General features: G+C 63.2%; 1 protein-coding gene across 2 annotated transcripts in view; it reads right to left on the bottom strand.

Moving 5' to 3' along the window:
• PFAS (phosphoribosylformylglycinamidine synthase) overlaps positions 1–15,142 on the bottom strand; it is a 308,075-nt gene that overhangs the window by 34,866 nt on the left and 258,067 nt on the right. The window contains exons 1-4 of one of the 2 annotated variants that reach the window (XM_065653378.1): positions 9,336–9,417; positions 5,403–5,553; positions 3,096–3,234; positions 959–1,064 (exon numbers count right to left, since the gene is read on the bottom strand). In XM_065653378.1, the coding sequence (XP_065509450.1) occupies positions 959–1,064; positions 3,096–3,234; positions 5,403–5,553 (396 nt within the window). In that variant the 5' untranslated portion in view covers positions 9,336–9,417. Of the gene's footprint in view, positions 1–958; positions 1,065–3,095; positions 3,235–5,402; positions 5,554–9,335; positions 9,418–15,142 lie in introns of those variants that run through there. The other variant, XM_065653377.1, reaches the window with a different exon arrangement.

Below are 15,142 nucleotides of genomic sequence, written 5' to 3'. Positions count from 1 at the left end.
CATATCCCCATGTCCCCATGTCCCTCTGTCCCCCTATCCCCATATCCCTCTGGCCCCATGTCCCCCTATCCCCATGTCCCCCTGTCCCCATATCCCCCTGTCCCCATGTCCCCATGTCCCTATATCCCCATGTCCCCCTGTCCCCATGTCCCCATGTCCCCCTGTCCCCATGTCCCCATATCCCTATGTCCCTCTGTCCCCCTGTCCCCATATCCCCCTGTCCCCCTGCCCCCATGTCCCCCTGTCCCCATATCCCCATGTCCCCATGTCCCTCTGTCCCCCTATCCCCATATCCCTCTGGCCCCATGTCCCCCTATCCCCATGTCCCCCTGTCCCCATATCCCCCTGTCCCCATGTCCCCATGTCCCCATATCCCCATGTCCCCCTGTCCCCATGTCCCCATGTCCCCCTGTCCCCATGTCCCCATATCCCTATGTCCCTCTGTCCCCCTGTCCCCATATCCCCCTGTCCCCCTGCCCCCATGTCCCCCTATCCCCATATCCCTCTGGCCCCATGTCCCCCTATCCCCATGTCCCCCTGTCCCCATATCCCCCTGTCCCCATGTCCCCATGTCCCCATATCCCCCTGTCCCCATGTCCCCCTGTCCCCATGTCCCCATATCCCTATGTCCCCCTGTCCCCCTGTCCCCATATCCCCCTGTCCCCCTGTCCCCATGTCCCCCTGTCCCCCTGTCCCCCTGTCCCCATGTCCCCATGTCCCCCTGTCCCCATGTCCCCATATCCCTATGTCCCTCTGTCCCCCTGTCCCCATATCCCCCTGTCCCCCTGTCCCCATGTCCCCCTGTCCCCATATCCCCATGTCCCCATGTCCCCCTGTCCCCCTATCCCCATATCCCTCTGGCCCCATGTCCCCCTATCCCCATGCCCCCATGTCCCCATATCCATATGTCCCTCTGTCCCCCTGTCCCCCTGTCCCCATGTCCCCCGTCCCCTGTCACCTCCAGCAGGAGCCTCCGGCTCCGTTCCAGTCTCTGTACTGGTCCCAGTCCGGCCGCCCGGCACAGGGACACGGCGTTGGTGGAGGCGGCCGTGGTCACCCCCAGCCTGGGGACACAGGGGACACCATGGGGACACGGGGCACCCAGGGGACCCCCACAGCACCCACGGGAGCCCATGGGGACACTGTGGCACCCAGGGGAACCCCCAGTCCCCCCAGCACCCATAGGAACCCCCATAGCACCCAAGGGACCCCCACAGCACCCACAGGGACCCCCATAGCACCCAAGGGACCCCGTAGCACCCACAGGGACCCCCATAGCACCCAAGGGACCCCCCAGCACCCACAGGGACCCCTCAGCACCAATGGGACCCCCAGGATGCCCCCAGTCCCCCCAGCACCCACAGGGACCCCCATAGCACCCAAGGGACCCCGTAGCACCCACAGGGAGCCCTCAGCACCAATGGGACCCCCAGGACGCCCCCAGTCCCCCCAGCACCCATAGGGACCCCCACAGCACCCACGGGAGCCCATGGGGACACTGTGGCACCCAGGGGAACCCCCAGTCCCCCCAGCACCCATAGGGACCCTCATAGCACCCAAGGGACCCCGTAGCACCCACAGGGACCCCCATAGCACCAATGGGACCCCCAGGACGCCCCCAGTCCCCCCAGCACCCATAGGGACCCCCATAGCACCCAAGGGACCCCCCCAGGCCCCCCAGCACCCATAGGACCCCCCATAGCACCCATGGGACCCTGTGGGGACACGTGGCACCCGGGGGACACCCACAGCACCCACAGGACCCCCATTGCACCCAGGGGACCGCAGGACTCCCCCCGCTTCCACCCAGCACCCATGGGACCCCCCAGCACCCAAGGGTCCCCCATAGCACCCTTAGGACCCCCATAGTATCCATGGGCGCCCCTAGCACCCATAGGGACCCAAATAGCACCCACGGGACTCCCCCCACCCATAGGGACCCTCTCCCAACCATAGGGACCCCATAGCACCCACAGCACCCCCATAGCACCCATAGACCCCCATAGCACCCACAGGACCCCCATAGCACCCATAGACCCCCAGCACCCACAGGACCCCCATAGCACCCATAGGACCCCCATAGCACCAATGGGACCCAAATCGCACCCAGGAGACCCCCAGCACCCATAGACCCCCCCATAGCACCCACAGGACCCCCCATAGCACCCATAGACCCCCAACACCCATACACCCCCATAGCACCCATAGACCCCCCATAGCACCCACAGACCCCCATAGCACCCATACACCCCCATAGCACCCATAGACCCCCAGCACCCATACACCCCCCCATAGCACCCATAGACCCCAGCACCCATACACCCCCCATAGCACCCATAGACCCCCATAGCACCCATAGGGCCCCCATAGCACCAATGGGACTGAAATCGCACCCAAGAGACCCCCAGCACCCATAGACCCCCCCATAGCACCCGCAGGGCTCCCATAACACCCATAGACCCCCCATAGCACCCATACACCCCCACAGCACCCATAGACCCCCATAGCACCCATAGACCCCCCACTGCACCCATACACCCCCCATAGCACCCACAGGACCCCCATAGCACCCATAGACCCCCAGCACCCATACACCCCCATAGCACCCATAGGGCCCCCATAGCACCAATGGGACTGAAATCGCACCCAAGAGACGCCCAGCACCCATAGACCCCCCCATAGCACCCACAGGACCCCCATAGCACCCCCATAGCACCCATAGACCCCCCCATAGCACCCATACACCCCCCATAGCACCCACAGACCCCCATAGCACCCATACACCCCCATAGCACCCATAGACCCCCCATAGCACCCACAGGACCCCCATAGCACCCATAGACCCCCATAGCACCCACAGGACCCCCATAGCACCCATAGACCCCGCACTGCACCCATACACCCCCCATAGCACCCACAGGACCCCCATAGCACCCATAGACCCCCAGCACCCATAGACCTCCATAGCACCCATAGACCCCCATACCACCCACAGGACCCCCATAGCACCCATAGACCCCCAGCCCCCATACACCCCCATAGCACCCATAGACCCCCCCATAGCACCCATAGGACCCCCCCATAGCACCCATTACCGGGGCCCGATCTCCAGCAGCAGGTGGCGGCCTTGGGGGCGCAGGCGACTTTGGGGGGACACGTCGGCCCCGTCCCCCAGGGGGGACCCCAGGAGCCAGCGCAGGATCCGCAGTTGGGGGGCGCTGGGGGGCGCGGGATCTGCGCCCCAAAACGACACCTTGGGAGACGCCCCGGCACCCCAAAACCACCCCAAACCCACCTCGAAACGCCCCCCAAAAATGCCCCGAAACGCCCCAAAAACCACCCGACCCGCCCCGAATCGCCCCCAAAATGCCTCGAAACGCCCCCCAAAATGCCCTGAAAAGCCCCAAAAACCACCCGACCCGCCCCGAAACGCCCCCAAAATGCCTCGAAACGCCCCAAAAATGCCCCGAAACGCTCCGAATGTGCCCCCAAAACGCCTCGAAATGTCCCAAAACCACCTCGAAATGCCCCAAAAATGCCCTGAAACGCCCCCAAAACAACCCGAACCACCCCAATGCACCCCAAAATTGCCCCCAAAATGCCCCCAAACACCCCAAAAATGCCCCAAAACGCCCCCAAATCCGCCCCCAAAACGCTGCCAAAAACACCCCAAAACCAACCAAAACCACCCCGAAACACCCCAAAAATGCCCCCAAACACCCCCAAATTCGCCCAAAATACCCCAAAACCACCCCAAAATGCCCCCGAACACCCCAAAATCGCCCCGAACCCACCCCAAAACGCCCCCAAAATTCCCCCGAACATCCCAAAAAGGCCCCCAAACACCCCAAAAATCCTCCCGAACACCCCGAAACTGACCCAAAATGCCCCCAAACACCCCAAAAAATGCCCCAGAACATAGTGGGGGACCCCAAAATACCCCAAATACCCCCCAGGGTCCTAAAACCCACCCACAGCATCCCCAGGGTCCTAAAACCCACCCGGAGCATCCCCAGGGTCCTAAAACCCACCCATGGCATCCCCAGGGTCCTAAAACCCACCCAGAGCATCCCCAGGGTCCTAAAACCCACCCACAGCATCCCCAGGGTCCTAAAACCCACCCACGGCATCCCCAGGGTCCTAAAACCCACCCATGGCATCCCCAGGGTCCTAAAACCCACCCAGAGCATCCCCAGGGTCCTAAAACCCACCCGGAGGATCCCCAGGGTCCTAAAACCCACCCATGGCATCCCCAGGGTCCTAAAACCCACCCAGAGCATCCCCAGGGTCCTAAAACCCACCCGGAGGATCCCCAGGGTCCTAAAACCCACCCATGGCATCCCCAGGGACCTAAAACCCACCCAGAGCATCCCCAGGGTCCTAAAACCCACCCAGGGCATCCCCAGGGTCCTAAAACCCACCCACGGCATCCCCAGGGTCCTAAAATCCACCCATGGCATCCCCAGGGTCCTAAAACCCACCCATGGCATCCCCAGGGTCCTAAAACCCACCCGGAGCATCCCTAGGGCCCTAAAAACCACGTCCCCCTGTCCCCATGTCCCCTTGTCCCCGTGTTGCCATATCCTCCTGTCCCCATGTTGGTCTGTCACCCTGTCCCCATGTCCCCATAGCCACCAAAACCCACCCAGAGACCCCATAACCCACCCATGGCATCCCCAGGGTCCTAAAACCCACTCAGACCATCCCCAGGGTCCGAAAAAACATGTCCCCCTGTCCCCATGTCCCCATGTCCCCCTGTCCCCTGTGCCCATATCCCCCTGTCCCAATGTCCCCATGTCCCCATATCCCCATGTCCCCATGTCCTCCAAAACCCACCTGGAGCATCCCCAGAGTCCTAAAAAACATGTCCCCCTGTCCCCATATCCCCCTGTCCCCATGTCCCCATATCCCCATGTCCCCACATCCCCATGTCCCCTGTCCCCATGTCCCTCTGTCCCCATGTCCCCATGTCCCCCTGTCCCCATATCCCCATGTCTCCATGTGCCCATGTCCCCATGTCCCCATGTCCCCCTGTCCCCCTGTCCCAATGTCCCCATGTCCCCATATCCCCATGTCCCCATATCCCCATGTCCCCCGTCCCCATGTCCCCTGTCCCCATGTCCCCCTGTTCCCCGGTCCCCATGTCCCCATATCCCCATGTCTCCATGTCCCCATGTCCCCCTGTCCCCATGTCCCCTTGTCCCCATGTCCCCATATCCCCCTGTCCCCCTGTCCCCATATCCCCATGTCCCCATATCCCCCTGTCCCCCTGTCCCCATGTCCCCCTGTCCCCCTGTCCCCATGTCCCCCTCTCCCCATATCCCCCCGTCCCCCTGTCCCCATGTCCCCCTGTCCCCATATCTCCCATATTGTCCCCCGCGTTGTCCCCACTGTCCCCTCACCGTCCCATCCCACGTAGTAGCAGATCTCGCAGGTGACCCCGGTGACACTCGGTTCCGCCTCCTGCGCCACCCGCAGGGGGGACCCCAAACCCAGGGCCGGGGGGGTCCCCTCGGCCTCGTCCCCCCGCACGTAGAAACGCAGCACCTGCATCTGGGGACACCCCGGAAATGGGGACACCCCAAAACTGGGGACACCCCCCCAGGCACCCCCACACATGGGGACACCCCCAAAACTGGGGACACCCCTGATAACCCCCCTAGTCATGGGACCCCAAAATTGGGGACACCCCAAAACTGGGGACACCCCCAGACATGGGGACACCCCAGATATTGGGGACACCCCCAGACATGGGGACACCCCCAAAACTGGGGACACCCCCAATACCCTCCCAGACATGGGACCCCAAAATTGGGGACACCCCAAAACTGGGGACACCCCCAGACATGGGGACACCCCTGATAACCCCCCTAGTCATGGGACTCCAAAATTGGGGACACCCCAAAACTGCGGACACCCCCAGACATGGGGACACCCCAAATATTGGGGACACCCCCAGACATGGGGACACCCCCAAACTTGGGGACACCCCAAATATTGGGGACACCCCCAGACATGGGGACACCCCCAAACTTAGGGACACCCCTGATAACCCCCCTAGTCATGGAACCCCAAAATTGGGGACACCCCAGAACTGTGACCCCAAAAATGTGGGGACCCCAAAACCTCTAGGGACCCCCAAATCTGGGACCCCCAAATCTCAGGGACCCCAAAACCTCCTGGACCCCCAAACCTGGGACCCCCCCCAAAACCTTGGGGGACACTTTGGAGACCCCAAAACCTCCAGAGACCCCCAAACCTGGGACCCCCCAAATCTCAAGGACCCCAAAACCTCCTGCGACCCCCCCAAATCTCAGGGACCCCCCAAAACCCCAAAACCTCCTGGGACCCCCAAACCTGGGACCCCCCCCAAAACCTTGGGGGACACTTTGGAGACCCCAAAACCTCCTGGACCCCCAAACCTGGGACCCCCCCCCAAAAACCTTGGGGGACACTTCGGAGACCCCAAAACCTCTAGAGACCCCCAAACCTGGGACCCCCCCAAATCTCAGGGACCCCAAAACCTCCAGGGAACCCCAAACCTGGGACCCCCCCCAAAACCTTGGGGGACACTTCGGAGACCCCAAAACCTCCTGGGACCCCCAAACCTGGGACCCCCCAAATCTCAAGGACCCCAAAACCTCCTGGGACCCCCCAAACCTGGGCCCCCCCAAGTCTCAGGGACCCCAAAACCTCCATGGACCTGCAAACCTGGGACCCCCCCCAAAACCTTGGGGGACACTTTGGAGACCCCAAAACCTCCTGGACCCCCAAACCTGGGACCCCCCCAAAACCTTGGGGGACACTTTGGAGACCCCAAAACCTCCTGGACCCCCAAACCTGGGACCCCCCCAAATCTCAAGGACCCCAAAACCTCCTGCGCCCCCCCCAAATCTCAGGGACCCCCCAAAACCCCAAAACCTCCAGGGACCCCCAAACCTGGGACCCCCCAAATCTCAGGGACCCCAAAACCTCCTGGACCCCCAAACCTGGGACCCCCCAAAACCTTGGGGGACACTTCGGAGACCCCAAAACCTCCAGAGACCCCCAAACCTGGGACCCCCCAAATCTCAGGGACCCCAAAACCTCCAGGGACCCCCAACCTGGGCCCCCCCCAAACCTTGGGGGACACTTTGGAGACCCCAAAACCTCCTGGACCCCCAAACCTGGGACCCCCCCAAATCTCAAGGACCCCAAAACCTCCTGCGACCCCTCCAAATCTCAGGGACCCCCCAAAACCCCAAGACCTCCTGGGACCCCCAAACCTGGGACGCCCCCCAAAAACCTTGGGGGACACTTCAGAGACCCCAAATCCTCCTGGACCCCCAAACCTGGGACCCCCAAATCTCAGGGACCCCAAAACCTCCTGGGACCCCCCCAAATCTCAGGGACCCCCCAAAACCCCAAAACCTCCTGGGACCCCCAAACCTGGGATCCCCCCCAAAAACCTTGGGGGACACTTTGGAGACCCCAAAACCTCCTGGGACCCCCAAACCTGGGACCCCCCAAATCTCAGTGACCCCAATACCTCCTGGACCCCCAAACCTGGGACCCCCAAAATCTCAGGGACCCCAAAACATCCAGAGACCCCCAAACCTGGGACCCCCCAAATCTCAGGGACCCCAAAACCTCCTGGACCCCCAACCTGGGACCCCCCCCAAAACCTTGGGGGACACTTCGGAGACCCCAAAACCTCCAGGGACCCCCCCAAATCTCAGGGACCCCCCAAAACCCCAAGACCTCCTGGGACCCCCAAACCTGGGACCCCCCCCAAAAACCTTGGGGGACACTTTGGAGACCCCAAAACCTCCAGAGACCCCCAAACCTGGGCCCCCCCAAGTCTCAGGGACCCCAAAACCTCCTGGGACCCCCAAACCTGGGACCCCCCCCAAATCTCAGGGACCCCAAAACCTCCTCGACCCCCAAACCTGGGACCCCCCCCAAAAACCTTGGGGGACACTTCGGAGACCCCAAAACCTCCAGAGACCCCCAAACCTGGGACCCCCCCAAAATCTCAGGGACCCCAAAACCTCCTGCGACCCCCCCCAAATCTCAGGGGCCCCCCAAAACCCCAAAACCTCCTGGGACCCCCAAACCTGGGACCCCCCAAATCTCAGGGACCCCAAAACCTCCTGGGACCCCCCCAAATCTCAGGGACCCCCCAAAACCCCAAAACCTCCAGGGACCCCCAAACCTGGGACGCCCCCCAAAAACCTTGGGGGACACTTCAGAGACCCCAAAACCTCCTGGGACCCCCAAACCTGGGACCCCCCAAATCTCAAGGACCCCAATACCTCCTGCGACCCCCCCCAAATCTCAGGGACCCCCCAAAACCCCAAGACCTCCAGGGACCCCCAAACCTGGGACCCCCCCCAAAACCTTGAGGGACACTTCGGAGACCCCAAAACCTCCTGGACCCCGAAACCTGGGACCCCCAAAATCTCAGGGACCCCAAAACCTCCTGGGACCCCCAAATCTGGGACCCCCCAAAACCTTGGGGGACACTTCGGAAACCCCAAAACCTCCTGGATCCCCAAACCTGGGACCCCCCCAAAATCTCAGGGACCCCAAAACCTCCTGGGACCCCCAAACCTGGGACCCCCCCCAAAAACCTTGGGGGACACTTCGGAGACCCCAAAACCTCCTGGACCCCCAAACCTGGGACCCCCCAAATCTCAGGGACCCCAAAACCTCCAGGGACCCCCAAACCTGGGACCCCCCCCAAAAACCTTGGGGGACACTTCGGAGACCCCAAAACCTCCAGAGACCCCCGAACCTGGGACCCCCCCAAAATCTCAGGGACCCCAAAACCTCCAGGGACCCCCAAACCTGGGACCCCCCCCAAATCTCAGGGACCCCAAAACCTCCTGGGACCCCCAAACCTGGGACCCCCCCCCAAAAACCTTGGGGGACACTTCGGAGACCCCAAAACCTCCAGGGACCCCCAAACCTGGGACCCCCCCAAAAACCTTGGGGGACACTTCGGAGACCCCAGAACCTCCAGAGACCCCCAAACTTGGGACCCCCAAATCTCAGGGACCCCAAAACCTCCAGGGACCTGCAAACCTGGGACCCCCCCAAAAACCTTGGGGGACACTTCGGAGACCCCAAAACCTCCAGGGACCCCCAAACCTGGGACCCCCCAAATCTCAGGGACCCCAAAACACGTCACCATGGGGGGGGTGACGTCACGGCCCCCTCCCCCCACCCACGTGCGCTCCCCTCCCCACCCCCCCCCAACCCCCCCCAAATTCTCGGGGTGCCCCCGGCGTGACGTCACGCTACGTCACGCGTGACGTGAGTCGTGTGTCCCCCCCCCGCCCCCCCCCACGTACCACGCGCCGCTCGGAGCTTCTGACCCCGCGGGGGCCGCGCGATCGGCACGAGACCGCGGGGGCGGGGCCGGGGGAGGCCACGCCCCCTCCTCCCACCAGGGGACCCAGGAGTGCGGGTGGTGTCCCCGCCCCCCATCTCCAATAGGGGACCCAGGAGTGCGGGTGATCCGCCCAATAGGGGACCCAGGAGTCCGGGTGGTGTCCCCGCCTCCCAATAGGGGAGCCAGGAGTTCGGGAGATGCCCCTCCCCCAATGGGGGACCCAGGAGTTCGGGGATGGAACCTCCCCCCCCAGTAGAGGACCCAGGAGTTCGGGTGATTCCCCCAATAGGGGACCCAGGAGTTCGGGTGCAGCCCCTCCCCCAATAGGGGACCCAGGAGTTCGGGTGGACCCAGGAGTTCGGGTGATCCCCCCTATAGGGGACCCAGGAGTTCGGGAGATGCCCCTCCCCCCAATGGGGGACCCAGGAGTTCGGGGACGGAACCTCCCCCCCCAGTAGAGGACCCAGGAGTTCGGGTGGACCCAGGAGTTCGGGAGATGCCCCTCCCCCAATGGGGGACCCAGGAGTTCGGGTGGACCCAGGAGTTCGGGAGATGCCCCTCCCCCAATGGGGGACCCAGGAGTTCGGGTGCAGCCCCTCCCCCAATAGGGGACCCAGGAGTTCGGGAGATGCCACTCCCCCCAATAGGGGACCCAGGAGTTCGGGTGGACCCAGGAGTTCGGGTGATCCCCCCAATAGGGGACCCAGGAGTTCGGGAGATGCCCCTCCCCCAATGGGGGACCCAGGAGTTCGGGTGCAGCCCCTCCCCCAATAGGGGACCCAGGAGTTCGGGGATGGAACCTCCCCCCCGAGTAGAGGACCCAGGAGTTCGGGAGATGCCCCTCCCCCAATAGGGGAGCCAGGAGTTCGGGGACGGAACTTCCCCCCCCAGTAGAGGACCCAGGAGTTCGGGTGGACCCAGGAGTTCGGGTGATCCCCCCAATAGGGGACCCAGGAGTTCGGGTGATCCCCCCAATAGGGGACCCAGGAGTTCGGGTGATGCCCCTCCCCCTCTGGGGGACCCAGGAGTTCGGGTGGACCCAGGAGTTCGGGTGATCCCCCCAATAGGGGACCCAGGAGTTCGGGTGCAGCCCCTCCCCCCTATAGGGGACCCAGGAGTTCGGGACATGCCCCTCCCCCCAATAGGGGACCCAGGAGTTCGGGTGCAGCCCCTCCCCCAATGGGGGACCCAGGAGTTCGGGGATGGAACCTCCCCCCCGAGTAGAGGACCCAGGAGTTCGGGAGATGCCCCTCCCCCAATAGGGGAGCCAGGAGTTCGGGGACGGAACTTCCCCCCCCAGTAGAGGACCCAGGAGTTCGGGTGGACCCAGGAGTTCGGGTGATCCCCCCAATAGGGGACCCAGGAGTTCGGGTGATGCCCCTCCCCCAATAGGGGACCCAGGAGTTCGGGTGCAGCCCCTCCCCCTCCCCCCCGGACGCCTGGGTCCCCTGAAGTGGGGGGAGGGGCCGCATCCAACCAGGTGAGTCCATCGCTGCCCCTCCCCCCCCCAACCCCGGGGAGGGACCCAGGAGTTCGGGATGGGGGGGAGGGGCGGGGTTACCCAGAGGCCTTTGCGGGGCCGCCCCTCCCCCCCCCCCCCCCAACCGTGTGGCCTTGGGGGGGTGGGGGGAGGGGCGGGCGTGGGGCCAGGGGGGAGGGGAAGGTCACGGGTGACATCAGCGGTGACATCAGCGGGGACATCGGCGGGGACATCGGCGGGGACAGCGGGTGGCCTTGGAGCGGCCGGAATGTGGCCACACAGGGGACCCAGGTGTCCGGGGACCCAGGCGTCCGGGTGACCCCAACACCTCCAGAGGGACCCAGGCGTCCGGGAGTTGGGGACTCAGGCTTCTGGGGGTTGGGGACCCCGGCGTCCGGGGACCAGGGGACCCAGGCGTCCGGGTGACCAAACTTTTCCAGAGGGGACCCAGGCATCCGGGTGACCCCAACACCTCCAGAGGGACCCAGGCGTCCGGGAGTTGGGGACTCAGGCTCTTGGGGGTTGGGGACCCCGGCGTCCGGGGACCAGGGGACCCAGGCGTCCGGGTGACCCCAGCCCCTCTAGAGGGGACCCAGGCGTCCGGGCGACCAAACCCTTCCAGAGGAGACCCAGGCGTCCGGGTGACCAAACTCTTCCACAGGGGACCCAGGCGTCCGGGTGACCCCAACACCTCCAGAGGGACCCAGGCGTCCGGGAATTGGGGACTCAGGTTCTTGGGGGTTGGGGACCCCGGCGTCCGGGGACCAGGGGACCCAGGTGTCCGGGTGGCCCCAGCCCCTCCAGAGGGGACCCAGGCGTCCGGGTGACCCCAACACCTCCAGAGGGGACCCAGGCGTCCGGGAGTTGGGGACTCAGGCTTCTGGGGGTTGGGGACCCCGGCATCCGGGGACCAGGGGACCCAGGTGTCCGGGTGGCCCCAGCCCCTCCAGAGGGGACCCAGGTGTCCGGGTGACCCCAACACCTCCACAGGGGACCCAGGCGTCCGGGTGATGAAACTCTTCCAGAGGGGACCCAGGCGTCCAGGTGACCCCAGCCTCTCCAGAGGGGACCCAGGCGTCCGGGAGTTGGGGACCCCAGCGTCCGGGGACCAGGGGACCCAGGCGTCCGGGTGGCCCCAGCCCCTCTAGAGGGGACCCAGGCGTCCGGGTGACCAAACCCTTCCAGAGGGGACCCAGGCGTCCGGGTGACCCCAACACCTCCAGAGGGACCCAGGCGTCCGGGAGTTGGGGACTCAGGCTCTTGGGGGTTGGGGACCCCGGCATCCGGGGACCAGGGGACCCAGGCGTCCGGGTGACCCCAGCCCCTCCAGAGGGGACCCAGGCGTCCGGGAATTGGGGACTCAGGCTCTTGGGGGTTGGGGACCCCGGAGTCCGGGGACCAGGGGACCCAGGCGTCCGGGTGACCCCAACACCTCCAGAGGGGTGTCCCCATTGTCATTGTGTCCCTTGTCCCCGTGGCCATGATGTCCCTTGTCCCCATGGCCACAGTGTCCCCATTGTCACCGTGTCCCTTGTCCCCATGGCCACGATGTCCCTTGTCCCCTTGGCCACTGCATCCCCACTGTCATTGTGTCCTTTGTCCTCATGTCCCCAGGGTCATGATGTCCCTTGTCCCCACAGTCACAGTGTCGCCATGGCCAATGATGGGACAGGGGGGACATTGGGGACATTGGGGTCATTGGGGATATTGGGGACATTGGGGTCATTGGGGGATTGGGGACATTGGGGACATCAGGGTCATTTGGGATATTGGGACATTGGGGATACTGGGAGATTGGGGACATTGGGGACATCGGGGTCATTGGGGATATTGGGACATTGGGGACATTGGGATCATTGGGGATACTGGGGGATTGGGGACATTGGGACATTGGGGCCATTGGGACATTTAGGTCATTGGGGGATTGGGGACATTGGGACACTGGGGGATTGGGGACATTGGGACATTGGGGATATTTGGGACATTGGGGATATTGGGACATTGGGGACATTGGGACATTGGGGACATCAGGGTCATTGGGGATATTGGGACATTGGGGATATTGGGGCATTGGGGACATTGGGACATTGGGGATACTGGGAGACTGGGGACATTGGGGACATCGGGGTCATTGAGGATATTGGGGACATTGGGGATATTGGGGATATTAGGGGATTGGGGACATTGGGGACATCGGGGACATTGGGGACATTGGGACATTGGGGCCATTGGGGACATTGGGACATTGGGGCCATTGGGGTCACTGGGGACATTGGGGGATTGGGGGCATTGGGGACATTCGGTCACTGGGACATTGGGGACATCGGGGTCATTGGGGACATTGGGATCATTGGGGATACTGGGGGATTGGGGACATTGGGGACATTGGGGGATTGGGGCCATTGGGACATTGGGGACATTGGGACATTTGGGTCATTGGGGGATTGGGGACATTGGGACACTGGGGGATTGGGGACATTGGGGTCATTGGGGACATTGGAGCATTGGGGACATTGGGACACTGGGAACATTGGCGATATTTGGGCATTGGGGATATTGGGGGATTTGGGGACATTGGGACATTGGGGACATTGGGGCCACTGGGACATTGGGGATATTGGGACATTGGGGTCATTTGGGACATTGGGGACATTGGGACATTGGGGCCATTGGGGACATTGGGGGCATTGGGGTCATTGGGGATATTGGGACATTGGGGTCATTTGGGATAGGGACACTGGGGACATTGGAGGATTGGGGACATTGGGACATGGGGGACATTGGAGCATTGGGGACATTGGGGTCACTGGGGACATTGGGGTCACTGGGGACATTGGGGGATTGGGGGCATTGGGGACATTCGGTCACTGGGACATTGGGGACATCGGGGTCATTGGGGACATTGGGACATTGGGGACATTGGGATCATTGGGGATACTGGGGGATTGGGGCCATTGGGACATTGGGACATTTGGGTCATTGGGGGATTGGGGACATTGGGACACTGGGGGATTGGGGACATTGGGACATTGAGGCCATTGGGGATATTTGGGACATTGGGGATATTGGGACATTGGGGTCATTGGGACATTGGGGACATCGGGGACATTGGGGCATTGGGGACATTGGGGATACTGGGGATATTAGGGGATTGGGGACATTGGGGACATTGGGGACATTGGGTCATTGGGGATATTGGGGACATTGGGACATCGGGGTCATTAGGGACATTGGGATCATTGGGGATACTGGGGGATTGGGGACGTGGGGACACTGGGGACATCGGGGTCATTGGGGACATTGGGGCCATTGGGGCCATTGGGACCCCAAATTGGGGTCCCCCCCAATTTCCCCCCCCCCCTCCCCCTTTTACTCCCCCCCAGTTTTGGGTCCCCCCCAAATTCGGGGTCCCCCCCCCCCCATTTAAGGCCCCCCCCCATTTTTGGGGTCCCCCCCCAATTTCTGGGTCCCCCCCCCAATTTTTGGGGGGTCCCCACCCCCCCCCAATTTCAACCCCCCATATTTAAGGTTCCCCCCCAACAAATTTACCCCCCCCCCCATTTTTTGGGGTCCCCCCCAAATTCGGGGTCCCCACCCCCCCCCCCAATTTCACACCCCACCCCCCCCCATTTTTGGGGTCCCCCCCCAAATTTCGGGGTCCCCCCCCTCACAGACACCGACTTTATTAATCTCATTATAATACACGATTCACACCAGGATTTGGGGGACCCCCCCCCCCCCAAAAAAAAAACCACCCCCCGACACCCCAAATTCCACCTCCCATGGGGGGGGGGGGGTCCCCAAAAATCCTTAAGGGGGGAGGGGTCACATGGGGGGGGGGGGGAGGGATTTTGGGGACCCCCCCCCGGGGACACACACATATGGGGGGTGGGGGGGGGGACACGCACCCCCTTATTTTTGGGGACCCCCCCTCACTTTTGGGGACCCCCCCACTTTTGGGGACCCCCCTCACTTTTGGGGACCCCTCCAATATTTTTGGGGACCCCCCCATGTTTTTGGGGACCCCCCCACTTTTGGGGACCCCCTGTCACTTTTGGGGACCCCCCCTTATTTTTGGGGACCCCCCCACTTTTGAGGACCCCCCTTATTTTTGGGGACCCCCCATATATTTGGGGACCCCCCTTATTTTTGGGGCCCCCCCCACTTTTGGGGACCCCCCCAATATTTTTGGGGACCCCCCACTTTTGAGGATCCCCCCCACTTTTGAGGACCCCCCTTATTTTTGGGGACCCCCCACTTTTGAGGACCCCCCTTATTTTTGGGGA

The sequence above is a fragment of the Caloenas nicobarica genome, chromosome 30 (assembly GCF_036013445.1).
Source record: "Caloenas nicobarica isolate bCalNic1 chromosome 30, bCalNic1.hap1, whole genome shotgun sequence".
In the NCBI taxonomy this organism is placed as follows: Eukaryota; Metazoa; Chordata; class Aves; order Columbiformes; family Columbidae; genus Caloenas; species Caloenas nicobarica.
This window is presented reverse-complemented; position numbering and strand designations above follow the sequence as displayed.